We start from the raw sequence: 27,873 nt of genomic DNA, 5'->3' as shown, positions 1-27,873 counted from the left end.
GTTTACTGGGGCCACCCTTCTCCGTGAAGCAACACTGTTGAATAGACAACACCCAGCCCAACCAGGCCACCCTCCACCCACCCTTGTCCACCTCCATAGAGGAGAAAGGTTGAACAAAGCCAGAACAATCCCCCAAACAAAATGACACCAAGAAAGAACAAAGAATTGTTTAATTGTGTAACCCTTTCTCTTCCAGGGACCAGAGAAACAAGTTTTCTGCTCCTTCTAATGAGGGCAGTAAGGCTTGTGTGTTACCTCTACAATTGCAGGGGCAAAGTTTACGAGATGATCATCTTTAGTACTTGAAAAAGTGAGAAGCAATGGTCATTGCAACACTAAGAGAATCCTAAAGTCTCCTAACAGAGAGCCCATTGCCAGAATACAAAAATAAAGGAGGCATCCCTGCATATCCCAGGCTACAAAGAGTTAACCAGAAAGAGCAGGAAGAAGCTTTCCCAAAGAGGGGGTTGAAGTAAACAGCAGAGGTCAATAAAGCAACATCTCCCTACTTCCCCAGCATGTTTTTTCCTTCACCAATAAATATAAATTCCTCATTAACAAGCGACAAAGCAGGTAATCTGCCCACGACAAGGGGAAAAGGGGCTAGAGGCAGAAAGATTAGCTCTTCCTCTCCCCTTCTCTCCCATTATTATTTATCTTTTTTAACCAAAGCAGCCACTGAAAAAAGCAATCCACTGCAGAGGCAGGGAATCTTGTAGCTTTCACACTGCAACTGGCAGGTAAAAGAGCTGCACTGTCTCACAAGGGTAAAAACAACAAAAAATAGCTGCCACAGCAAAAGGTGAATGGGGAGGGAGAGGTCTGTTCTTTTCAGAGCTTTCCATCTCAGTCTCTCAGTTTAAAAATCAAAGTCTGCAGACATTGTCTACTGAAAGCTGAAAAAAAAGTTTGAGTGGGAGGAGAAGGGGGGGAAAAAAAGAGGATGCGTCTAGTAGGAAAGCCTTAAGCAAAAGAAGAAAAGGCCAGACCATGTCAAAAAGCCACCCAAGCGAGAAGAATTTTCTGTTGCCTCTGGGTTTTGAAGAGCATTGAGTGCTGGGGTACACTTGGGGCGGGGGAGCTTGTACACAACCAAACAGGTAAACTGAGCAAGCAGTCACGTCTGCCGCGCTGGTAGTGCGTGAAAACAAGCAAACGTGCCCTCAGCAGCCAAGTGACAATCTGTCCCAGGAGAGCTCTGCTTCAGCAGGAGAAGATGGAGGGCGAGTCTGCCATGGCAGCTCAGCAGAGCACAAGGGCAGCCAGTCGTTGCTGGGCGGTGAGGGGCATGCTCCCGCAAGACCGGGGTTCACTAAGGCTCCGTTTCACCCACATGTGAAAGAGCAGATGGACATCTTTGCCTGAGGGGCAGAGATCAGCTCCCAGATAGCTCCACTGCGATTACAAGGGGGGCGCGGGGGCCTCTCTATGCAGGGAACAGTGTCCTTGGAGAGACGCTGCCAGCTCTGAGCCTCTGTGACCTCTCTCCCGCCTGCACAAGGCTCACTCATCTTGTAAAGACTGTTCTGGAAGGGAGAGGAAGCCAGTTACCTTGATCAGCCAGCACTGCACAGTCTCTCTCATCAATGCCTGGCAGCCAGAAGCAGCCAGAGAAGGGAAGGGAGGCCTCTCATCTTTCCACAGCAGGAACAGGAAGACCAGGGATTGCACCGCATGGAAGAACAGCCCTAATGCAGCATACACACATGCGCACACACTCTCAGACACACATCTCACACCCCTGGGACCAAGGCTAGCATGTTCAGACCTTCAGCAGTAAGAGATACGAGACAGCGCAGAGCAGTTAAGATCTCCAGGGGCTCTTTGGTCTTAGTTGATAGTCCTAGAAAAAACAACCTCTTCGGATTCGGTTGTAGCACAGCTGTGTAAGATCTATTTGATATTTAGTGTTTGGCAGCTGCAAGAGGGAAAAACGGGGCTGCATGTTACATGAGAGGGGGAGGAATGGAAGTACAGTGCTGCATTTCTAGGTGTCCTCTTGGCTTTGCAGCCAGAGTCAGTGAGTGGAGAGCGGGAAGAGGAAGGAGGGTTCCTGAGAGGACCACTAATCCATCAGATGTTACACCAACTATGAAGCAGAGAAGGCCCACCTTGACCGAGACAGAGCAGCTGACTGCACAAAAATGCTGCTGGCTAAAAGCTCGAAACTTTACTTGCAACATATACACGGTGTCAACTTTCTCAGCTCCAGCACAGGTGGCATGGAGAGGAGAAGGTGAATACAGCTACACATATTCTGGGCAATGGAGAGAGAAGCTCTGGAAGAGTGCTGTTACCAGCCCCTTTCCTCAGCAGCTTTAGCAACTGGCCTCTGATCAAACCTGCTCCCATTGTTGTCACCTTTCTCCACGGGTTCATAAACCACAGAAGAAAGTATCAGAGCTGGGCAAGCACATCCTGCCCTGTTGAGCTACACATACTCAGTGCCTTCACCGATTCATCAACTAAGGCAGATGCCCAGGGACGAGACAGGCAATATCAAGTCCTTAATACAACACAGCTACATCTGGTGACAATGGGTTGGAGATGGAAGCCAGAAGAAAGACGTTATGGGACAAAATAGGTGTTTCATGGTCTACAACCCTAAACCAGGGGCCTCTAGACAGGCTGGTAGCACAAAAGCAGAGTCAAGCTTTCAAGACCAAGATCACTGCAGTAAATTCATTCCATAACCCCTGCCCTAGGTTTGTATTTTATTCAGGAATTTAACATCCCATCTGCAAATGCATGAATGCAGGCAACATCCCCCTGTACCAGATCATACAGCAGCTCTGGAAAAAAAATCACCAGCTTACACTGCTTACAGACAACTCAAAGACCCCTGTTGGGACTAAATTCCACTAAAGGCAAACCCCGGACTGCACTGCCATGCTGCTCAGTAGCGTGACGGGAGAAGGAGGAGGTGGTGGCGATGGTTTAAAGAGACGTCCACTCCTGCCCCTGCCAGCTTGTCCTACTCTGTGCATAGTGCGAAACAGTGCAGTCATTCATCAGAGAAAGTTCAGGACCAAGGAAACTAGGTTCCCTTTCAACCAAACAATTAGAGGAAGGAGACGCAGTTCTGCTTTAGCTGGGGCGGCACTGGACTTGCCCCTCTGAGCTGTCTTCATCATCTGAGCCTCCAGCCCCACCACTGGTCAGTCCTGTAATCCGGTACCCCATGTTCAGCAACATCACCTCCAGCGGGTCTGCATTCATTCGTCTCTGGTTAGCTTGGGAAGCACCTTCCATGTCTACTACCACACGGCCATTAAGGGTTTCACTCTGCAAGACAAGAAGGGAGAGAACTCAGCAAGGCAGCACTAGGACCAAAGAGGAGCTGTTACTGCTGCTGCAACTCTCAAGAGATCCCAGTAGGAAAAAGTAGTGCGTGTTACATCTCACGACAACAAGACAGTCTTTTACCGCGGCTCTTACCTCTGGCCTAGGGTTCCACAGTCGTACAACTGGGTCAATGCCGCTGGTGGCCAGGAAGCAGTAACTGGGATGAGGCTGGAGACAATTCACAATCGACTCGTCTCCCTGCAGCACTCTAACAAGGTTGGTGGTTTCTTTCTCCCAGATGAAGAAGGAGCCGTCATCTGACCCACTGACTATGTACTGTGCATTGCTAGGGTGAGAGGAGCAGAGACTGGAGATCACAGCTCAGAGCCAAAGCTAGTCTCTAGCAGGCATGAGAATCTCAGCTGGCTTCTGTAATAACCAGGCTGCCACCCCTCACGCTTACAGATCCAGATAAAGCTTTCTGTGTTGCTTCCCTCCATCCCCAGGATTCATGTTTTCAATCCTAAATGGCTTTTCTGAAACGCTAGCCCAACCGGGTCCTCTGTGGATCTGCTACTGAACCAGCTATTCATGCAGCCACACAAGGAGGAGGGTTTCTGTCATCTTTTTCAACCCTGCAAACCAGTGTCAGCGTCATTTTACGAACAGTCACACAGGGCTACGCATGAGGCTTTATCCGACGGAAGAGAGCATTCTGCTGCTGCTCACACTCCTGTCCTGCATCCCTATTACGCTCTGCCAACATACCTGCCAAAGAAATTGGCCTCTTTGATGTCTGTAGTAGTGTTACAGTGGCCACAATATCGGAATTTGTAGTCGTAGCTGCGCTCCCTCAGCACCATCTCATCCTCTGAGATGGAATCCTTGCGGCCTGTGGCTCGCAGCCGGATGGGGCCACCCCCTTTCTTGTCTTCAGCTGGAAAGACAAGATTTCCCTCGTCACAATTTGGAGAGGAACATGTTCTAAGCAAACAGCACTCTAGTAGACCCTAACAGCTTTAGAGAAGAGTTAAGGACAATTCCAGCAGGGAGCAGGGCTTAGACCACAAGCTTCCTTCCAGATTATCTCCTAGGTACATCAGGCCCCTTTTATAATACTCTCGCTCAAGAGCAAACCAGGACCAGGCACAAGGGAAGAGCAGGTTCAGGTCAATTTTTGTGCACAGTAACAATCAATCTCTCTCAGAAGTTGGAGCTTTACTTCGGAGGGGCAGTTTAAGGAGAGAATTCCTTGTCCGTTCATTAGATTTTAGTATAACCCTGAAGAACCATGCTGAACACTGGCACTCACCATTATCACTCTTGGAGAAGAGGGCTGCATTGATGTCTCTGTCTAGTGCATCGCAGGCACTGCTATGTGCTTGTTCTGGGAACTTCCCTTTAAAGTCATCCAGACACTCCAGTGCTTCTGCCACGTACTTGAGTTCAAAGAGACAGCGGGCAAGACGGAAATGGGCTTTCAGGTGGCATGGATTCAAGGATATGGCCTTCAAGCAGTCTCTTAAAGCATCATAATGGTCCCCATCCCTGAAGAAAAGGGAGGGTTGGATTAGACGGCCCAAACAGAAACAGCGTACATTTTCCACTGCCATTTCCCAGCCTTCGTTTCACTCCAAAGCTTGCTGTTTCCAGCTCTCTTCATGCAAGCAGACACCCCACAAGCTCACGTACTAATAGCATTTGCTGTTTCCCAGGGGCACCATCTGACCAAGCCCAGCTTCTTGAATGCACCTCCACACGTATACAGGCAGCCCTGGTAATGTGAACACACAGGGAAGCCCAGCAAGTCTTGACCTGCCATTTTAAATCCGACAGAGCAGAGCTCACTGATAGAACACATTTAGGGAAGTCCTTTGAAGATGGAGGATGCACAAGCCCTCTGGCCAAGCAGACACAAGGCCTCTCCTGCAAGGCGAGCAGGGCCTCGTCAGAGCACGGCAGCTCACGCGTGCCCCTTTGTGGACGCACAGTGTGGCAGCATGTTTCCCTGCCCACAGTCACAGCCACTTGTAGCCCTCAAGAAGGAGCTACAGAACCACCACACTCCATAGCCCTGATGGACACATGTCTAAAAGCAGCAGTCTTTTCCCACCTCTATAGGAAAAACCTTAAAGTTTTAGAAATAAGCGTTATAGAAGACTGGTATCATAATGGATATTTATATCCTATTTACAATTACTGGAGACTACACTTGATTTCCCTAAGCTCCATGGCTGCGGGAATAAGAATGCCTCTGCTTGTGCTCTGGAAGCAGGCGAGACTTGATGAGCTTTGCATGCTGATATTCAGTTCAGACTGACAGAGGCTGAGAAGTCAGCCAGGGCTGACACGCCTGGTGTACTAGCATCGAGCCCCAACTGTCCAGAGGCACCACAATCTGTCTTAAGAGAGTGCCAAGTCTCCATATGATGGCTAATAATACTAATGATAATGATCTTTCACACCTGTAACCTGTGTGCGCTGCACCTACTGAAGTCTGAAACAGTCCCAAGGGGAAGGGGGTGAATTGTCCTGTACCTCCCACAGGGCGACAATTTTAGATCACGTGGTGCCTTTGTCAGGGAAGAGGTGCTCCTGTGTCTTTACTCATTAAAGCTCCAAATCTTTGGGTTACATGCTAAGCAGCACTTACGCAGCACCACAAGCATGTTTTGCAAACCAATCATCCTATTGCTCCCTCCCATCTAGGTGGATATTGGCCACATATTACAGCTTGCTAGCACAGTACAGAAGGTGGAGTGCCTTGTCCATGAGATCTGCAGCAGAGCAGAAGCATGGTTCTTGAGGGCTGTCTTTGCAGCACTGTGTCTGTGTTAATCCAGGAGGCTCGATGCACAGCATTCAGGCCACTTTTACTCAAAGAAAGAGGGAATGCAAGCTGCCTGTTATGATGACAGGCGGGTGTCTCGCATTTTCAGAGCTGATTGGGCTATTAGCCGCTTTTCCACCCTCAAATATCCTTCAACCTCAACTACCAGTGTCAGACAGCCCAACAGACTGGTGTGAAAATGTACACGTTGAGATGCAAAGCAGGCACTGACTTCTCCCATTGTTACAGGTTTCAGTCAGCTTGTGCAAAAATGCTCTGACTAGAAATCAGCTAAGTACTGTCAACATAGACTGCTAAAAGCAATCTGGAGAGTGATGCAGTTGGCTCTTACAAGAAAATTTTAAAAGGACAGCCTTAGAAGCACTGCAGAGTATGAGTAGCACCTTAAGGGAGATGAGCAGGGAGAGGTTAGGAAATTATAGACCTTCCCTTTTTCTAGATCTCTCTGTTATTCAGAGAGCCGAGGCCAAAACAAGACCTGCAGTGTTCTGCAGGGTGGCCTACAGCTGATCCTGCTCAGAACATGCAGGACACCTTAGAGACGCACGGCGGTTCTGCGTGGGTCACCGTCCAACCGCTTCACCCTCCTTCTCAGTGACATCCCAGCCACCTTCTGCCATATACCAGTAGCTGTTTCTAGCAGAAAAGTGCCCCATCTTTTCTGCACCTGAGAAGATATCAGCTCAGTACTATTTAAATTCTAATCATTGCATGCCACAGAAACCCATTGTGCATGTATTTTCACATCTTCCTGCTACCGAAAACTGTAGCAAAGCGCTAGCTGACACACAGAAAAGGTTCAGATCTGCCAACATCCTTCGGGAAAAATGACTCCTATAAGGAAAATGTCATTCATGAGATCAGCACTCAGCTTCTGTCTTCCATTCCTTAATCCCAACCTATTGTTCTTCTCCCTCTGAACACTGAGGTTTTTTTGAGGCAGCTCCCAAATCTCTCCTATTGCAAAACAGCCAGTAGGCCAGTTACCAACAGTCACAACAACTGCTGGCTGCTCTTTATCTTGGCAAGAAGATGGGAGAATTCATACTGGGGATTTCAGCAGGGAGAGGAGAAGGATATCCTCACAAAGCAAATGTAGATGAAGGACCACAGCTATTTTAAATATGTTAGTGGCAAGTCAGGCTACTCAGTCTTACTCTGCTCAAGGGGACAGACACTAAAATAACTCAGCTGTATCCTGCAGATGCAGCTCTGGCTATTGGTCAGAGAAGACATTACCTACGGCAGAGTCTAACAGCATATTTTGCAACTATGAAGCCAGAACCTTCCCCAGACTCTGAGGCACCAGTTGCCACCTCCCCAGGTCCCTCAGAGAGGTTTGTTTCCAGTCAAGGGGATTGTGGGTTAGCTGGGGTAGCACGAGAGCCAGCAGGTCACGTCTGTCTGCAGTACTAGTCACTTGGAGAAGGCAGCAACCAAAGCAACTCCCGGCAGTCCTACAACAATCTTGTATCATGAGATAGGAAGTTACAAAGCACAGTAACCATTACCTCATCTGTTGACAGCAGATTTAGAGCCATACTCTAATGCAGATCAGAACTACCCAAAGAAACACAAATACCCTTGGAGACACTCATAATGCTGTTACTCAGAAGTGGATTTTTGGTCCCTTTTTAAACAGGAAAGGAACAGAACATTACTCAGCACGCCAGTAGGCAAAATGATGAGATACTACCAGCTGTGCTTGCCTGTGCAGTATCTGTGGCTGTAATTTCTCCAGCACATGCTGCTGTGCAATCCCCTTGTTCTGTGCCAGAGGTGACCCACTTACGGCTTGATCCAATAACCCCAACCCTGCTCCACACGTAGGGAACCCACTGTTTCGCAGTGGGCAGCAAGGTATCTGTGGTACTCAGAAGACAGGCACCAACACTGCCTATAACACTGAACTCTCTGATATTTCCTGCTTCCTTACCATTTGCGCTTCATGTAGGCAGCAGCTCTGTTTCCATACAGCATGGCATTGTTGGGGGCTTTCTGGACTGCTTTGCTGTATAGCTGGATGGCTTGAGTCCACAGCTGGCAAGCAAAGGCCTCGTTGGCTTGCTGCTTGATTCTCTCCAGATATGGAGGTAACTCTACTTGGGGACTGAAGGGAAAGAAGAAAAGAGCACAGATAAGTCTCACATGTTCTGTTAACTCCAGTTAAATGTCTGCAGTGGTTTGTTCTAGCTTAGCAAGTCCCAGCAAGCATTAGCTAATACCAAAAGTTTCAGAAAAAGGCAGAAGAGACCCTCTATCTGAATAATCTGAATTTAGGAGGAAGGTTTCTTTTTGACCATCATTTGACTGTTTCCATTTTTCCTTATATACAGACACCCACTCAAAATTGAGCAGTGTGTATTTTAACTATCTAATGCCTCAGACTTCACTAATACATCTTTGCATTGACGGCATAAGCAACATTTCCAATCCTCTTTTAGCAATGTGCAACAGAATGCAAATTCAGAAGGAAACCAAGCATCGGAGTTCACAGGGCTGCACAAGGCCCGTGCTCAGCAACCCAAAATTCCAGCCACATCTCTGCTGCTGTGGTGGAGGGGCCATCTAGAGGAAACAAGCTGAAAACATTCAACAAAGTGACTTTGGTGGAACCCAGACTACCCATATATGGTATTAAGCAACACTGCCTTGACTTTTAACCATGTCTCATCAGCTGGAGGAAAAACAGTCAGCAAGATGTGTTTCAAGTCTGCTTCTGCTTCGCCCCAACTGCATTTTGCTCTTAAAGAAAAAAAGCAGAAGGAACAATGGAAGAGGGCTCTCCATCTGTTCCCAGCTCACATGCAGACTGCAGGAGTGATGACTCCAGTGTCATTGGCATAAAGCAATTTTGGCTGCTTCAGTTCAGTTTGCAGCAGGCAGGTGCTCAGAAAAATGACACAGGGAAGCAAGGCTCTTTCGACCTGACAGCCTCTCCCATCTACCAAGACACAGTTCCTGCAGGCCAGGAAGTAACAACCGCTCAAGACAACCAAGAACACCTTGCTTCCAGGCCTGAAAAGTAATTTTTTAGTTTTGTCTGCAGTAATTCATTGTAAGAGGGGAAAAATCCTCGCAGACAACCTTTCTCCCAGGACACTCTTGCCTGATCTGACTTTTGTTCATAGCCCACATACCAGGAGCAAATACAGCTCCTAGGACAGAGGCTACTTGGCAATAAAGTCAACGCGCCAAGTGGATTTGCACTTCACGACTTGTTTAGCAGCACCAAACCCTGGCAAGAGGAAGAGGACAAGAACAAAGCCATAGGGCTTTCATGTAGGTAGATCCGTCCCCTTACCTCACATGTGCTCTTCCTTCTGACAAGCGGAAGCCATTGCTGTGGAGATGGATGCCATTTGACACTCCATTGGTAGAGGTTTTTCCATTCTGCACTTCTGAAGGTTGGGGGGGTGTGGGGAAATAAATATAGAGCCATGCTAAGTATCAATGTAGATTATACAAACTAACACCTGAAGCTTCAGGGGTTTATTTGACAGCAGAGCCAAGCCAACACCACAGCCCTGTTCAGAGCAGAAATAAAACCTTCTGTGATTCCACATGCCCCCACCCCCCGGATTTCATTTGCCTTCTTACATTTACTACAAAATCTCTGCAGTATCCTTCGCAATACAACTCTATAACAGAAAACTAGATACACATAGAACTAAGCATACACACACAAAGAGAGGGCAGCTGGAATTGAACTGCCTTCAGACTGAGTCTAGGCCATAATCAGAGTACCTGACTGGTCACCAGAAGCCTGACATTTAAAACTGCAGAAGAGTTTAGTAACATCAGTAACTTTGTATTTTAGATTCACTCAGATAAAGAATCACAGAGCTAAGTTGTTAAACATTTAATAGAACAAGGAGGATGAGGGGAACCACTGGAGGAATCCAGTAAAGGAACTCCAGAAGCTTTTTTCCTTTCTTTCTTTCCTTACCCTACTGCTCAAGGAGCAGTTACAAGCTGAAGAAATCCTCTGAAGGTCATGCAGCCACATCATCTGCCACTTCTACAGAAAATATTCGGCTTAAACTTTTACAAACTGCATTTACGTTGCAGCTGGGAGTGCTCCTGCGGCCAGTTCACAGGTTGGGAAACTGGGAACATTGTCCAACCAGCCTATCAAACTGCTCAGAGATTTCAATGTGCAGAGACATGAGTGCACATGAAGTTCAGCCTTTGTACGGATACTGCCTTTTCACAGCCTTCGCCTGAACTTTCTGTGCCCAACAGGGTGAAGCATTTGCTGCAACCGCACCACTGTGAGCCCGCTGAAACGCTGTCCTGCCATTTAAAGCATGACCTCACCAGATACCACAGTATGGATCACCCACACGCATCCAACACAGAAGAGAAAGGCAGGCAGGGCATGTATTTGCTACCAGGATGTGAGTGTTCGATTAAGGCCTAAGGTGAGCTGAGTACACAGATCAAACTCTGCCAGAGTGCTCTGAGAACAGGCAAGGGGCTGAGCAGGGAACACTCCCTGATAAGAGTCAGCCTCTGCCTGGGGAACAGCGTTATAGCCATTCACTGCGTACTGCCTGCGATATCTGTGTACGAACAGGCCCTGTAAGAAACAAGGCCAGGAATGAAAGGGCTTTTGGATTTACTTACTCATCAAATAAATGACTTTTTGATTCAACTATCTCACCACCAGGAGGGATATTAGTGCCAGGACAGATTCTTGGACTAAGGAAGAGATTGTTCTGTCCCCTTCCTAATGGGTGTATAAGGGGATAACAGATGTATTCTACATTTTACTAAGAAGTTTAAAAAAGTAAAAACAATGTACCATTTCCATGCCTGTTCACAAAGTTTTCTCCCTTAGTTGAAGGCAGGATACCAAGACCTCAACCACGTTTGTGCACAGCTTTAAACATTCTCCTTAGCTCACACAGGCACACACCTCTCAACAGCTCACTTCTCCCCTCAAGACACACGTTTTGTCACTCTGTAGAAGAATTTTAGAACTCGGGGTATGAACCGTACTGTGGAAACAGCCCAGTAATAGCCATGCCCTACTTCATTTTCCTAGTTCCTGCCCAGATTGGGCTGCACCCTGAAAAAGAGTTGTGTAGTATGTGATGTCACTCTGCCTTCCTCTCACTTTCATGACAGCATCATACTTACCCCCTGAAGTATGGCACTTCTTTGGGAGGAGAAAAGTGTATGGTCGTTGTTTGTACGTTAGATCAAACAAATAGACCTGAGGAATGAAGAAAGAAAATGAGACAAAAAAGCCAGTGAAACATAGATGCTCAAGTCACAGAAATAAACCAGAGCTAGAGGGGTATATGGTTCCACGGTTCTGTTTTGCTATTTCCAATTTTCTAACTGGGAGTCTTGTTTCTAGATGGGTACACACAGGATGACAGCAGTACCAGCAGCGTGTTCCATTCCAGCACTGGGCTCAGAAAGAATAATGCTGAGAAACAGGAGCCTTGTCTTACTCAAGAGGTAAGAAAGCCCTCTCCACACCTACAGAACTTAAAAGATGACCTGACTACAAACCCACCTCCTCAAAAAGCTTCAACTCCGATAAGATATTTTAACTATTTAATTAACACAGTACTCATGAAGAAATCGAACATTTATTGATAGAAAAGAGGTGGTACACTAAACCATGGCAAAAGTCTCTCTAAGATGAAACCAGGATTTCCTGAGAAACTTCGAAAGCAGCCCTGCAAAGCCCTAATTTAAAACTATACTGGGATAGGAATTGACAGCCCAGATCAGACCTACAATTCATCTAACTCAGCACCTTCTCTTAAAGGGAATGAGTGCACATATGAGAAAGAGATCTGTAGGGGACAACCACAGAGTAACCTGCCCACAAGCAAAGTTCCTGCTTAATCCATGCTGATTAATGCTGTCAGGAGGATTTTCATTTCACTGATAGGCTTTACAAAAGATCTATGAATATCCCCTAGCGCTTAAAATTAAAGCAATCAATATTCCAGGTGAAGGCCTTTGCTTCTGTAAGTTCCTTATTCACTACATTCTATTACAGAAGCAGTTTGATGTTTCAAGAATGAGTTATGAAATCTTTTCCAGGTCAACAAAGGTCAGTTCCAGAACTCTTGTTTTTCTTCCTCTTCCAGAGAGTGAAATGTGAATTGGAAAACCAGAACAGAATGTCATTCAAGTGGTAGCATAACAAATAAATCCCTAATACCAAGCATTTAGTCTGAATGAATCAGAAAGCAGTTTAAAATCAATCACATTACCCACAGAGAAGCTGCTATACCCGTTTTGATGAATCCACAACAATGTACGGTGGCCCAAGGAACACAACTGAACGTGAAGCTTTCTGCCAAAGTTTAGCTGCCTTCTTACCTGCTCCCCTCCCATGTTGACTAAGAGCTCAGTGCCATCAGGACTGAAGGTGACGTATGTGGCCACCAGAACTCTCAGCCGGTTGTTGTAGTCTGGAAGCTTCACTGGAAGGTGCCCTGGGGAGAGAAGAGGTCCACACATACTAGCATAACTAGTAACCATTGTCTTTGTCCTACCCCAGCTGCTTCCTTTTACAAGAGGTTGTTAGGAGAGCAATGTCACGAAGCTCATGCACCTAAGTGATTTTCCCTTTCCTACTGTTGTTTATTGAATCCTTCCATCAGCCACCAAAACACGCAGATGTGCATAGCTGCCTTTTCACAAGTTCTAGGTATCAGTTCTGCCAGGCCATCTCCGTATGAAGAGAAGACTGGATTATAACTAGCTTGCTAACAATGAAGTCTGCGGAACCCAGCAAATCTCAGTTTTAGGAATTCACTACGGATTTGGCTTCTGTGATTTGTGGCCATCTGCAAACAAATACCTCCATCTTCAACCCTCTAATCAGGTTTCCTTAATAAAGCCCTTAGCACAACCAAAGCAAGGCTCCTAAATATTCAGCTCACACACGGGTTCTTTTGCTTCAGACAGCAGATGTGTTGCATGACCAATTCAGGGGACCTAAGAAATCCTCTAGCGGGACTCATCAGAAGCAAGACTGTCAAAACTGGTCTGCTGAACATACTGGTCTAAGATACTTTTAAAAAACCAAACACTTGGGGGGAAAAAAATAGTAAATAATGACCACTGGAGAAGAATGTCATCTAGATTGTCCAGATACTGCATCGCTGATTCTTCATCTGCAGGATGAGGACAAGCCACTTCTGTGCCAAAAAGATTTTGAACAGCAGCCTTGCTGGGACCAGTTCCAGGAGAAAGCCTATAGCACCCAGGTTATCCAATCCTCGACTTTCCAATGAAAGTGACAAAAAGACATTTGTGCTAGACAAGAAGAAGTAATGCCAGCTCACCAACACACACCACTGCCAAATCAGGGAAAGCGGGCAGGTAACATAAGCAAGAATTCACAGCATAGAAGTGAAATAATCTGCAATTCCATGGAACATCCCTGTATCAGAGAAATGCTCTTGCAAGCAGTGGTTTCTTGTGTGATGGGTAGAACTCCGCTTCTTCAGGCATTAACTTAAAGTCCCGTCAGTCACCCCCAGCACAGGTCCCAATACCTGCCACGTAGTACTGTGCCGCACCGTCCGGGAGGGGTTTCTGTCGGTCGCAGAACGTGTGTACTCCAGCTGAAGGACTCTGCTTCATGCTTTTTCTAGCCAGAAAGAAGGATAGTCTTATAATCACAGCATTCAACTGCTGGAAGCCTGATCTACGCTGCCACTTCTTGTTCACACACACGAGGGCAAGGCCTCATGCCTATACAGCTGTGCAGCCACAAGCCTGCCTCACAGCACCCCAGTGTACTTGCACAGATCAAAAAGACTGTGGGTGATAGAAAAGACTGGGTAAAACTTCACAGCGAGACCAGCGAGTGCCAGACCATTGCAACTCCTCTTCCCACCAGAGCCTTGAATACATTTCCATACCACTCATCTCTGCCCAGAAGGCCCAGAAAAGCCAGTTGCTGTTACCTGTGGTTGTGGATCATGCGTATGTCGTAGAGCCGCACAAAGGGTCCACTTGCCCCTACTGCTAAGTAGTTGTTATCTTGGGGGTTGACCGTCAGGCATTTGGCCTCCACCAGCTGCCCGCAGTACTCTGTCAGGTCTATCAGGACTTCTGAACGTTTGCTGTTCTCTCGCAGATCGTACTGTCTGCAAAGGGAAGAGAGAGTCAGGCATTCCGTGTCACTAGATAACGGAAGCAGCAGTAAGAGAGAGGTTAGCTTTCCATGGTGACCAAACTGAGGACCACTCAAACCAGCACATTTATACTGCTCAGTAGTGACCTATGCTTAATCATCTGGCTTGTGCATGAAGAGACGACACTAACGACATTAACAGTCATTTGTGCCACAGGTTACTGGAAGCATCTCAGTTTAATATACTCTAGGCCTCAGTATCAGGATAACCATTAAAACCAGCTCTGTAATGTGCACAGATTTATTCAAGTTCCAAATTAAACTCCAAGTCATGACCTCATAAACAGTAGCTCACATGAGAAGTACAACAGTCTCTCATAGTAACGTTACTCATTTAAGAGTCTCAATGACTCTGGAGGGAAACATTGCTCAGTGTTGTATCTCCCTTCCATTTGACATGGGTGTTCCTTTCTTGTCCTCCCTTCTCGGTGGAGGAAAACAAAGGAGCTGAGGAGAGTATTTATCAGAGGAGTCTACATTTCAAGATGAATCCTTCCGGTTTCAGGAGTACTTAGCTTAAGCTCTTCAGTATAGAGACAGTCTCTCTTCAGATCTGTGCATAGTACATACTGCAACGGATCCTAATCCAATTAATTTTGGGGCAGAACGACTGGAGTTCTGTACCTGATTAGCCCGTCTTCTGCTGCACTCCAGAAGGTGTTAGGCCACATCGGAGCCGTGGCAATCCGCTTAACTCTGTTGGTGTGATCTCCAAACATGTGGATGGTCTCCTTGACTGTCAAGTCATGGACATGCACCTTGGAATCTGCAGCTCCCGTGATGAGGATCCGATCCCCTGAATGCGGCAAGAACTGTGGGAGACAGATTTGACATTCAAACTTGAAAAGTGCTGAGGCTGTTCACATAGACATCGCTGAGCTGTCCTGGCAGGTCACAGAGCAGCTTGCTTTAGGAACACAGGATGACCCGCATTACTACCTACATTACACATATGCCAGTGTGCACACTCAAGAGTCACAAACTACAGTAGCACACAAAACAGTCTCTTCATCACACATCCCGATTTGCTACAACCATTTCCTTTGACTTTACAGAGAGAATGAGATAAGCCTGGGAGCAAGTATTAGATTTAATGCAGTTTTTTCTCAACATTAGAAATCTTAAGTTATTTGGGGAGGGGAATTGTTTGCAGGAAAATGTTTCCCAGCAAGGATCTATTCTCTTGCTGCTTTGGTTGCTGATTTTGTTAGCCATTTATTCCTTCCAATCATATACCTTGACAGAAAAGATGTTTGCAGTATGTCCTGTGTGCATAGAAAGGAGTTTCTTGTGGTGCAGAGGATCCCAGACAATGGTATGCTGGTCATCAGAGCCAGAGGCCAACAAGCTAAAAGAAACAGAAGAGAAGCATGCATCATGTATTCTTCCGTTCTAAGCTGTGACCAATTTCTTAGAGTGGTTTGACCACAGACAGCCATTAAGTTAATTCAGCTCTAAGAAGCCCACTTCCTCTCTCCTTTCTCAGCTATGTGTTCTTGCTGCTCCCCACCCGCCAATCCATTCAGCCAGTTCAGGGAGCTAAACCAAACATCAACTCCATAGAAAATAACGCAAGTGTTTTTCGTTGCTTTAGCTCATTGAACCAGCTCACCACAGCTTCAGATGGCACAGGGGAAAACAATAGAAGCATTTGGTCAACAACAAAATGCAGGGCCTCCATTTTCCTTATTAGCCTGGCTGCATTAACTGCTCCACATCATCCCCGAACCCAAGCCAAGGCATTCATTCCTGGACTTTGGATGTGCCCAAGCAGTCCCAAGCCAGGCCTCATTTAGTGATTCACAGACTGCTTTTTAAGTGCAGGGTGTGGCAGCGGTGTTGCAAAGCGCTGTTTGCCTCGTACATCTATCTTCATTTGAAGCAAAAGATTTTGACATCTGCAACCATCAGCTGTTTTAAACTTATTTCCTTGTAGCCAGATCTCTTTCAAATACATGAAATTTTCACTGGTAAACAATTTTGAAGAGTTTCAGACAGCAGACTTTGGATCTTTTAATAGGCATGTCAAGAAATATATGCTCTTCCTTCCATCCAGTAATTTCTCATGCAGATGCTCTTTATTCCACTTGGTTAACAGAAATGCTTTTACATTTAGTTTCCCTCTAAAATTGCAGAGAGGTAAACATTCTACCTCCCTCCCTTATATATTTGTCCCCCAGCAGAAGCTTTTAACAGCATGGTGAAGGGGGTGGGGGAATGTCACTACCAGCTGGGCAAATCCTGAAGATCCAGTATAATCCATAATACCACTTAAGAGAAGAGAAGCAGCCTTCAATCTCCACTTCTTAGTCTGACCATTTCCCTTCTGAACTCACTAAAGGGGCATTTCTAATAATATCCCGATATATTTAGCAAAATAAAGCTTCTTTTGAAGGGTGAGCTCTACTACAGTTCAAAACTTGGAGCTTGAGCTCCACTTTACTAGGAATGGGAAGCACCTGCTTATGATAAGATGACCTACATTCTACTCATGGGAGAACCTGGGGTTATCAGTTTGTTGATCCCCTGAATCAAGCCACATACTTACTCTCCTTTTTCATTCCACTCTAGACAGTTGACACACCCAGAGTGACCCTGAGGAAAAAAAAGGGAAGACGGTATTACACAAACTTCAGACTTATCAAACAGAGCTGTTCTGAGACAAGGACATAGCGAGCTCCCCACACATAACAACTTGTTCCAATACAAGCAGGTTTTTTTTTTTTATTCCAACCCTGAAAAAAAACACCCACATGGCAGATAAGCACCTCCAGAAAAGACAGACATGCTATAGTAGCTGCGGTAGAAAAGGCAAAATGAAACAAATAAAAACAAAATGTAGTGTTGAATAAAATGGCAGTTTGGTCTCAGAGGCTACAGATGAAATCCTGCTGTACATGTGGAAGGTGACTTTGCTTCAAAAGCCCTTGGCTAGGCTGACAAATTACATGTACAGGTTCTCTGGGAACGCAGGGAAAATGCACTTTCGGTAACTCTTTTAGAAGCACCTTGCTGCTGGGTGACTGTATCATACATCTTCACCCAAATTAACTAACAACTGTACCAGGAAAGACAGAGAGCATTGAGTAGCGTTTGATAAGGGAGATGCGATTGAAAAGGGGGACAAAAGAATCCTTTCCTCCCCCAAACCAAGACAATCTTAAGATCTTTTTTAAGCTGTATCAGACTGCAATACAACAACCTATTCTTTAGGCAACACATTACACTCTTCAGCATTAGAGCTGAGTATCTTGAACAGTTGACAGTTGCCTTCTTCAGACACCACTGTTAGGATGAGCTGATACACACCCGTTAAAGGCTCTCTTGTAGGTGCATTAGGTAATGCAGAAAGCTCACACAAGATCTCACTGAGCTATGCCTGGCTCTAATGGAGCTTAGGGGACTAAGTAATCAGTCTCTATTCCATACTATTCCATACGAGAGAGAATTCCATATGCTCTCAGATGCTGTCCTTTCTGCAGGAAGTTGCGCAACAAACTGATCGGTTTGCTCTTTAAACACTGTCCACTTACCTGCAATTCTGCTTCTAGGCCCAGGCGTCGAATGAATGGATCGGTGACGTGATAGTGTCGTTCGAAGCCCAGCGCACCCCTCTCCTGCACGAAGCAAACAAGCGCCACACTGACTACAGCAAACAAAACACTCCTTTTTCCCTTTAAGAGAAGATTCAAGAACTTAAAAAATCAAGCAGGGACTCTGCCAGGTATTGGGGCATCTATAGCATCAGGTACCTGTCCTGTAGTAGGGAGACATCATTTGCATCATCTCCAGGTAGGCAGTTTGCAATCCTTACCCCTGAACTGGTTTAACATTATGTGTCTTAATTGCCAGGCTCCAGCTGGGTAGCCAAGACAAGGTTTGAGAGGCCCACACTAGGACAGAATAAGTTGCCTACTTTGGGCCAGAAATGGAAGATACAAAAGTGCTTGGGAATGCCTGTTGCTATCCCTTGGCAAGGATTTCAGAAGCAACTCACTCCTGAGGACTGCAGTACTAGACCACAGCTGCTCAGAAGTCTGCCATTACACAGAATCAGTTGGACTCGATGATCTTAGAGGTTTTTTCCAACCTAAATGATTCTATGAATCTGCCCTGCAGCACCACCACCACGGGGCAAAGCGTTTGGGAACGCAACTGGACAGCATCCTTTAGAGATGGCTTATTTCATCAGAAATGGAGTAGGAGCATGTAGCTGCAGTACCACAGCACAGCCTGTTCTACAGGGAAGAGAACAGCTGCCACACAACTGCGTCAGTACAAATGAAGGTGAAGAAAAGCAGGACAGTTGTTTCCCCTGTGATCTCACAGGGTTCACAGATGCGTTAGCAGATGGCTTCGATGAAAGAAGGCCAACTGCAGAGGCAGGCAAAAAGAAAAGGGAATGCAAGTCCTATTTTGGATGGAACATCTAATGTCCGAGGAGATTCCTTCCTAGGACCTGATCCAGCCTCGGTCCCGCCCCATGCCACGCTATAGTCAGGCAAGACAACTTAAGCCTTCGTTATCACCATTTCTAGATGAGAACACTAATGTCAAAAATTATACTTATGGTACTAGGAACATGTTAGTAGCCACGGAGCAGACACAAAGAACTAGTGTACTACGTTAAGGCTCTGCAGACCAATGTTAAGGAATGAACTCCACACAACAAAAGCTATTTGAAAACAAAATGGAGACAGATAGAAGGGGATTGGAGGAAAAACCAAACAAAACAGGCTTTTTGTAGTAACTTTCATTACCAACTTCAAACCCCTTGACATATTTTTAGCGATCGCATTCCCAAAACACTGCTGGGCCCAGTGCAAGGTGCTGCAGTTATAATTGCCTTGCTATTGCAACCTCAGTGGCTTTGTGAGGTCTGTGCAGTAGGATATTGCTTTTCCTACAAGGAACTGTCAGACTTAGCAACCTTCCCAAGGTCACACATGAAAGTCTAACAGAGCAGACAATGTGAAAAAGTCCCAGGCTAACGCTCTAACCACAGAACCATCCCTTCCTTGCTAGAGCAGCAAAATCAATCTTTGCACATGGATTAAATGACAAGCTTATAATACAAAGTTTGGTACCAAACTGCAAAGTGAAGTGAGCATTCAAGCTCCTAGTTCCTTATTCTGGACACCAACAGACCAATTTCGTGAATGCTGATTACCAGCAAAGCTGCAAATGATTTAAGGCCTCTGAGTCCAAGTAATAATTGCCTATTATGTCTGCTGTAGCTAGTCCTTTCACGTTAAGAGATATTTCACAAATGCAGCCGTCAGATGACTGATCCAACCACCGCAGAAGTTTTTCCCTACACAAAGGAAGCAACACACCACTCTTTAAAGAAAAAGAGACAGAAAGAGACTGAGACAGAGATCATTAGCTTTACTACAGTCAGAAAATACCTTTGACAGCAAGATCACACAAAGAGAACACATAAAGAAGCAGACAGAAAACTCACGAGGGAAGCTAGCTAAGGGTCCTTTATGGTGCCCAAACACAAGTAGCCAGATTTCTCTCTTCAGCATTGTACTCAAAAGGAACAGACCTGCTGATGTCAAACGAGCACGGTGCGCTCCTGCTAGGGAGAACTGTATTCCTGTTATGCCATACTTCATCCCGGCTCTTCATTAAGGACAATGATAGGTCCTATGGGTTTGTTCTCTTAAGCTTCTTATACAGCTTTTCAATACATGAGTATTTCCCAATCCAGCATGAACACTGATTCTCCATCTGCTCCCCACCCAACATAAGCCAACACTTGGCTAACACATACCTTGATCTGTCTGTGGATGATGTCTCTCGTAATGTTTGCTTTTGCCATCTTCTTGCAATGGGGCAGACGAAAAGAAGCTATCGGAAGAGCTGCTGTGCATCCAAGCATGCCAACAGAGCAAAGATCCACACTAAGGGCATTTAATTACCTGCAGGACAGAACAGGGAGGGAACAAAGGCGGGCATACAAACATATTAGGCCATTCATATATAATGCCAAGTACTTGATTTTCAAAAAATAGTGATGGCTAAGAACTGAAAAGTTTTGTATAAAGGCTCCTTGAAGAAACTCAAGGATGGGAAGGAACAACGTAAGACCGAAGAACACCTGACTTAAGAGACCATCCCCAGTTTGCGAAGAAATTCATAACACGCAGAACTCCTGCACTAAATCAGCGTAGAAAAGCCATGTTTCTGTGCCAGCAAAGACCCTGCAAGTCCAGGGTAGCATCCTGCTTCACAGCCTGCCTCCCACCGTTACATGTCCACTCATGTCCAACTTCACTTTTCGCAAACTCTACAACCAACAAGACTTACTCTATTGTGAATAAACAAGGCATCGATATTTTTGGCCAGCTCTTCTCTCTAATTTACTACATTTGATTATCAGCCAAAAAAAAAATAACCAAAAGAGCATAAGTGTTCCTTACAAATCACAACAGCCAACCATCAGGTGACACTATCATCTGAACACCCAATTATATTAGCAACAGAAAAGGGACGATCATTTAAAGTTGTATTTCCCGGAGAAATTAGAGTTTTCCACACTCTTAATAGAGTTCCATATTTAATGCACTGACCTAAATAATTTAAACCCCATAAAATTAACTACACTTGCTAGAAAACATTCAAATTGCAGAGTGATTGTCACACCCCTGCTCCAGACAGGCTGCATAGCAAAAGACCGTTTAGTCTATGAGAAATGATGTAATTCACCTCATTTACATACCACAGGCCCTATGCTGTCTTGTTTTTGATATTTGTACGTTTCTCTTTAAAAAAAACCCAACATTTTAAACACCCATTTTGTCCCATGTAACCCATTCGTTTTAAATTCTCTTTAAAAGCATTCACAAGCAGAATAAGCCAAAATTTTCGAATGACTCCTCTTTTGAATGAGGAAATGCTGATTCATTGAAAAAAAGAACATTTCACAGAAACACAGCAACAAATAACTCCGCTGAGGTCAGGCAGAAGTTTTGACAAACCCTGCCTGATTCTCTACCGGTTCATCTGTCAGGTCGCTGCAAAGCGAGGGGCTTCCACTGTTAGCAACTTCAGGGCCACACAGCCATACCACACAGCAAAACCATGCGGCTCCTGCACCCCAGGATCCCCAAAGCCCTGGGCTTCAGCTTGAATTTGCTTCCAAAAAACTGTTAGCATGCATATGCAAGCATTTCCCCATGGGTAGGAAGTACTAAGAATTCCCGTTTCCTCACGGAAAGCAGAGTTTGTCCAAAGTGGAAGTTCTGATCGCTCTCCTAACACAGCTGGATTCCTCTATGCAGCTCTGCAGCGAGCACAGAAACGTCATTAGACCTACAGAGAGCCAGAAAAGCCATACAAACAAATTGAAGATTGGATTTTCTTGCAGTGGGCTCCTAAGCAGGATTTTTAGGGTAGCCATAGGATCTCTCCAATGTAACACACAGAGAAAAGGCACAGTGGGTCTCTGAGGATGAATGTCCCTACCGCAGACAGCAGAAGACAAGCAGCCCTCAGGGTTGTATTCCAGTCCTAATTTGTATGTATGACGAGAACAAAATTGATAACATTTCCACATCGAGAGCACAGACCTTGAACGGAAGGCGAGTCAGGAGGATGGGAGGACTTTGCACGGCAAGCCTGCTCCCAGTCCAGGCCCAGCGAGGGCTAACGGGGCCGTACTTCCACCAGGACTCATTCAAACCCATTCAGTGATGGTGGAGTCACCATCACTGGAGGTGTTCAAGGAATGTGTGGACGTGGCACTGGGGGACATGGTTTAGTGGGCATGGGGGGGTTGGGTTGGTGGTTGGACTTGATGATCTTACAGGTCTTTTCCAACCTTAGTGATTCTGTGAAACCCCAGACTGAAACACAGCAGCCCAAACTCACCACCATCCAAGTCTAGTTCCTGCAGCAGACATGTCCAGTAAGCCAACAGCCTCTGCCACACATCTCGAGTTCACCATGGCAGAAGCAGCTCAATTCGCACCCCTAGATGTTGGAGCAATCAGTTGAGACTTTTTTGGACTCCATCATCTGTTTCAGTGCATAAATTTGGGCTCCTCTAGAATCCACTGCCCAGCCTGAAACCGAGCCAGTGTGTATGTATTTGTCCATCATGTATGTATTTAATCCATGTTCCTTTTACTCCCAAAGTAGCACCAGGAAAGCTAGCATGCACGCCCAGGAAGACACCTCACGTTTTAAGCCTCTTTAACCTCACTCACTCTCATGTTAAGTAACAGTTGTTTCACTCCCAGGCTTAATAGCAAGAGGCAGCACTGTGACTGCGTTTGATCATCAATATTTCACACTAATTGTTGTGGTAGGATGATTAAGCTATCAGATTTTGATACCTATCCTCTGGCTTTCCACGTGAGCTTAGCGTAAGCATTGTTTTGCCTGTTTATGGAGACAGCATCTATAAGGGGACAACAACAACTGCCCTTAAGAACAGCTCACAAGCACGGGAAGGAGAGGAAGCAGGCACCTGCAGCAAAGCACCTTGGCACAAGGGCAGGTGGATCCTGCTGACTCTGCAACTCAAGAGGTAAACAGGGGAAACCACAACAGACCCATGGCTACTTGTGCCCAAGGCCAGCTCTAAAGAAACGTGCCAGCTGGGCTAAATAAGCTACATTGCTGGAGACATCCATGAGGATGTAGTTTCCAGACACACTTTTCTGCTAAGTTCTGCGAGAGAGAAGAGGACCGCTAACTCAAAAAGCACCTTCAAGTTTGGATAGACTAAACATGCAGGGATGAATGGTATCTGTGATCTCTCTCCTCCAGTTTCTCCAGACACCCTTTCCAGCTAACAAGCCTCCACCTGCCCTTCTCCTAGGCTGGATCTCCACGGACTGGCCTCCTGAAACAAACCCTCCAGGATATGCAAGTGTTTTCTCCACCCATAGCTGCAACAGGGCAGAGAGACCCTCCATCGTTCTGCGACGCCTCAGCAGCTCACCCCTCAGGCAAGGGACTCTGGTACTCACTGTATAAAACCCAACATCTTCTTACCTCCAAGATTATATCCCAAGGCTCCCCTCCTCCTCCGCACAGCCCTATTAAACACACCAGCCACCCAACCTCACACAATACTTTTCTGCAGGAACCTGTGACCAGTGACTGATGACAGTTAAACAACTTTTTCCAGGGAAGTGAGTGATCCATTAACCCACGCTATATCGTCAAGAGACACGAGGGGCAATATTCCAGCAGATCTCAGCGCCTCAGTCTCATCTGCAGCCTTCCACTCCTCTCAGTGCTTCCCTACAATGTTCCCCAGTCCCCCCTTTCCAAGCGGGCATCCGGCTAACCCTTCCTCTTCCCTGCTAGGCAAGGATTGCTTGTCTTCCTCCTTAAGAGCAATTTAGTTTTCTTTTGATCTTAGGACCCCAAAGAGGCCTAATACCATGCCAGAGCCAAGCAGGTAGTCACCTCCTGACCAACAAATGCCCCATTGCTCTCTTAAGACCCCTGGAAGGATTTTTGTCTTTGATTTCCTACCTCTAGTCATGGCTAATTTCTAAACAACTCCTTTGTATTCAACTCCTATCTAGCAAGAAAGGGCACCAAATAATCTGAAGGACACACATGGAGAAATGCATGTTCATGGGAAGATAGATCTCCCATACTCTACAGACAGAAATAACCCATACTAAGAAGTCCGTTTACTGCTAAATAAGTTACTGCAAAACCACTAATACGCTATAAATCCACTCTTTGTATGAACAGGATGCTGAGAGGGAACGAACATCCAAACTCCCCCAAAACCCACCACTCCTTAAGAGAGACTCAAATTCTCTCGCTCTCCAACAAAGTCTCCTCTGCCACAGCATTTTACACCTTCCAGAACTCTGAAACACACACTGGCCGGGGAGCGCAGGAGCTTGCTATCTCTGTGAGTGTTTTTAAGATTACAAATGTGTTGTGGAGCTTCTCAGCTCTGTGGACAGGTCATTGTCAGCTGCAGTAACTCAGATGTGTCCTCAACAGATCATCATTCAGCAGCTCTCAACAAGAGATCAACACATCTTAACGTTATTTCTTAAAAGATACAGGTCAAAAAAATCAGCCATGAAATCAGCCCTTTGGTTGACAAAGCAGACTAAGCCAGAGTTTAAAACAAAACATTTGATGCAAAACTGACTTTAAACATACAAATACCAGTATCCAAGGCTATGCTAGCAAATCGTTCCGTGTCTAGTATACCTGAGATGCTGATGCATGCTTTTTAGCATTTGACCATTAAAAAAAAAAAAAAGGAGAGGCCTGGAAAACAAAAAGAGTCAAGCAGGAATGCACGAGCCTAGACAGGGCTTGGTTTGGCAACTGAATGTTATAAAATGCTTAAAGACCTCCCGAAATATACGTATATGCTTGGCCAAGATGACTCCAAGAGCCTTCCTTGCTTTCACGATGCTATTTTTTGTCGCTGAACAGGTATTCAGCAGTAAGAAACCACAGCTGCAAGGCTTTGGCAACCTTCAATTACCGTGGAATCACAGACAAAGAATTAAGAAGTCCCAAATTCTCATTCCAGGTCAAACTTCGTCCATTAGCCACAACTGGTCACAATCCTGGACTCACATACACCAGGAGTATGACACTTACCTAGCTCACAAGTTAGCAGTTAATACATGTAGAGCTCCTACTATGAAAGAAGCATTAAGTGCTCTTAACGCTAAAGACTATATTGACCACACCATTGTACATATAGATCAACAATCTCTAACTACATTAGAAACTGACCCCGCATAAAGCATGAAATCGCCTAAGTTCTGTAGGTCTCCTGGAAGAAAAATATAGAAATAATCAGAGAAGAATAAACTGCACCTCTGCTTTCTTAGACACATAAAGGCTTCCAATCATGAAGCCCCTTCAAACAGCCTGTTCATTTGTCACCACTAAAGGCATGTAAATTGGTGTAGGATGTTCCTCTTTCAGCAAAACCTCCGCGTTTTGTTTCCGCAAAACCGCTGTGCAAATTCTGTTCACTTTTAGATACACTGTTTTCTAAACCATTCATGCAGTTCTCTGACTTTTAACTAAACCTGCACAACCAACTCATGATGAAACGAGAGGAGGAAGTCCCAGCAACAGGACCAATTTAGGATAAATCTGCACTATGGCTACCAGTGACGACCCCACAAGCAGCTTCACTTTGGCTACACGTAAGAGACTATCATGACCTTTTTTGGTCATTTATTAGATGACACTGGAGCACGTTTCTCCATCAACCTTCAAGAACATCTCTGCGCTCAATTCCAAGCAAGGATAATCTTCCCTCATCCCTCACTGTTCCAAACGTGCCTATAACACCCCAGACAGGACTAAAAACCTGGGATCTACTTACGGCTGTCACCTCATCCACCGTAGCAGCCTCTTCTCAAGCTACACCCCGAAGAGTAAAGAGGACCATCCCACCTGCAGTTGGCAGCAGTTCACTCATGGGCTCTTCTGCTCCTGTAATGCAAGGCTCCAGAGGCAGAAAAAGAACTGTCGCAACACTTGGCCTTTAAATCTGCAGTCAAAAATTAACAAGCCACAGATTTCTGCAGGCTGTGGGCTCAAAATCTGCTAGGCTGTATTTACACTGACAGTAACTTAAGAGCCCCTTAAGCTCCTGGAAAAGTATATTTTGAAAGGGTGCTTCGGGGTATGGGGAGGAAGGGGAGTGACAAGATTCTCTGGCTTTCCCCAGCTGATTCTTCTAATTTTCCTGAAACACTTGCTCCAAGTCTGGAAACAAAGCCTCAACATTGATAATGCAAACAATTCAGTCGTTTTAATATTGAATGGTCCCAACGCAGCTAGGATTTGGGGGGTTACTCCTTTGCTTTAATGTATTTTCCCCTCGTAGAACCACCTACACCCCCACACACACTTCACACCGCAACGCACTAACACAGAGAAGTGCCCTGCAGACGTGGGCTTCAAAGTTCAAACCTGGGCACCGCTGCCCTTCAGAAAAGCTCCATCAACACTAAGGAACTCCACAAAGCAGCAGGACTCATTCTTATATTAGCAATCTTAAATAAGCAATCCAATTCCTAACTGTTTGGATGCGCCCAAGTTTCTCAGTCTCCAAACTCAAGGTCATTGAAAAAAGCAGCACTCTGCACACTACAAGCCTTGCGGATACGCGACTCACCCCGCAGGAAGATTCCTATGACCCTTCCCTTAAGCATCTATAAATTACTGCACCCATCCAAATACCAGCAAGGACCCAACTCAGCAGGCTTCTTTAGCCTCACAACTTATTTTCCCTATCCTCTTTACCTTGACTTTCCAAGAGGTCATGGATCAAATTAAAATATATACATGTAGATAGACAGATTTTTTTTAAACAAACCTAGAGAAACAAGAGGAAACGACCCGGTTAGCAGCAGACACCTCGTAAAGAGAAGGTTTTGCTACAGCTGAAGGTGTTGCCAGGAGCAGCAGTCGCTCCCCAGGACAGATGGCTCAGAACACGGAGCCAGCCAACAACAGAGGAAGGACTTGCTCACAAGAGGTGGACAGGAGAAGAGGCAGGATCTGAGACCCAGCACAAGAAGACAGTAGTGTCAGGGAAACTTCGATACGCCCAGAGACGCTGGCCCACACAATGGTCGTAGCCCAGGCAGCAGCCCTCTAAGCTGGCATCCTACCTCTACACTTCATCCTCCAGCTGACACCACCATCCACGAGAAGAAAGGGAAGATGCAAGACAACATCTCAGCCCAGCACAAGCAACAGCCCGATGCCAAGACCCACATGGCCCAGTAGCTCCAGGAAGGAGTTCAGCCAGCAGACGCTGGCAGAGGAGGAAAGGCTGATCTCCTCTCCAAGGAAGGGGGCTACAGGACACCCACCGGGGCAGGGGAAAGTTTCACATGAAGGCTTTAGCAAGGGAAAGGGGAGCAGGGGAGGGAGCAGGGCACAGTCAGCCCTTAGGAAAGGGTAGAAGAAAGTGAGGACAGCTGTGGGAGGGGGAAAAGAGAAGCCAAAAGGCAGGGGCTGAAGCTGGCAGGGGGGTAGGTACCAGCCAGAGGATGCAGGTATTGACAGGGCCGGGGGGAAAGAGGTGCTTGGTTGGAGGGGGAGGGCAGGCAAAAGAGATGGGGAAAATGGGAATCAGGGGCTGGGGCCGGGGGGAAGGCTGGATAAAGGAGAGCTTGGTAAGAGGGATGGGGTCAGGCTCCTGGCATATTGGGGGGGCGAAGCCTGGCAGGGAGATAAGGGGGGGGCACCTGACAGGGCCTGAGGTGGGGGTAACTGACAGGGAAGAGGGGGCTAGCAGGGGGTGCGGGGAGAAAAACTGACAAGAAAGGGAGGTGAGGGGCGGGGAAAGCTGAGAGGGAAGAGGGTACGGGGGGGGATAGCTGACAGGGAGGAGGGGCAGCGGGGGCGGGCGGGGCCCGGCCGGCCTGTGGGACCGTTACCTGTCAGGCCTCCCGGGTGCGGGCGCAGCGGGCACTGGAAGTTGCGAGGCTCCATCCATGCGGGGGGAGAGCGGGACTGAGCGGAGGCGAGAGCCAGAAGGGCCCCGCAGGCGCCGGGCGCCGTCCCCGGGGCGCGGGGA

At 46.4% G+C, this 27,873-nt stretch overlaps 1 protein-coding gene across 1 annotated transcript; it reads right to left on the bottom strand.

The window, feature by feature from the left end:
* Positions 1-153: 153 nt before the first annotated feature.
* On the bottom strand, positions 154-27,811 carry WDTC1 (WD and tetratricopeptide repeats 1). Its single transcript, XM_059830639.1, has 16 exons — positions 27,734-27,811; positions 20,095-20,242; positions 17,849-17,932; positions 16,864-16,910; positions 15,552-15,663; positions 14,940-15,127; positions 14,086-14,268; positions 13,672-13,766; positions 12,488-12,603; positions 11,282-11,357; positions 9,441-9,537; positions 8,073-8,246; positions 4,598-4,833; positions 4,054-4,222; positions 3,439-3,631; positions 154-3,285 (listed from the first exon to the last, which is right to left on the bottom strand). Exons 2-16 carry the CDS (start codon positions 20,200-20,202, stop codon positions 3,088-3,090), a joined length of 2,076 nt encoding a protein of 691 aa, XP_059686622.1. The 5' UTR covers positions 20,203-20,242; positions 27,734-27,811; the 3' UTR covers positions 154-3,087.
* Positions 27,812-27,873: the final 62 nt, after the last annotated feature.

Source organism: Gavia stellata, chromosome 29, assembly GCF_030936135.1.
Source record: "Gavia stellata isolate bGavSte3 chromosome 29, bGavSte3.hap2, whole genome shotgun sequence".
Taxonomy (NCBI): Eukaryota; Metazoa; Chordata; class Aves; order Gaviiformes; family Gaviidae; genus Gavia; species Gavia stellata.
This window is presented reverse-complemented; position numbering and strand designations above follow the sequence as displayed.

What these genes read in the sequence shown, in the direction of transcription:
- WDTC1 (XM_059830639.1), bottom strand. Translation starts at nt 20,202, where the DNA reads ATGCTTGGATGCACAGCAGCTCTTCCGATAGCTTCTTTTCGTCTGCCC. An exon ending in GCCTAGAAGCAGAATTGCAG is followed by an intron (nt 16,911 to 17,848) that starts GTAAGTGGACAG and finishes TTTTTTCCTCAG; the next exon opens with GGTCACTCTGGGTGTGTCAA. An exon ending in GAGTGGAATGAAAAAGGAGA is followed by an intron (nt 15,664 to 16,863) that starts GTAAGTATGTGG and finishes TGTTTCTTTTAG; the next exon opens with CTTGTTGGCCTCTGGCTCTG.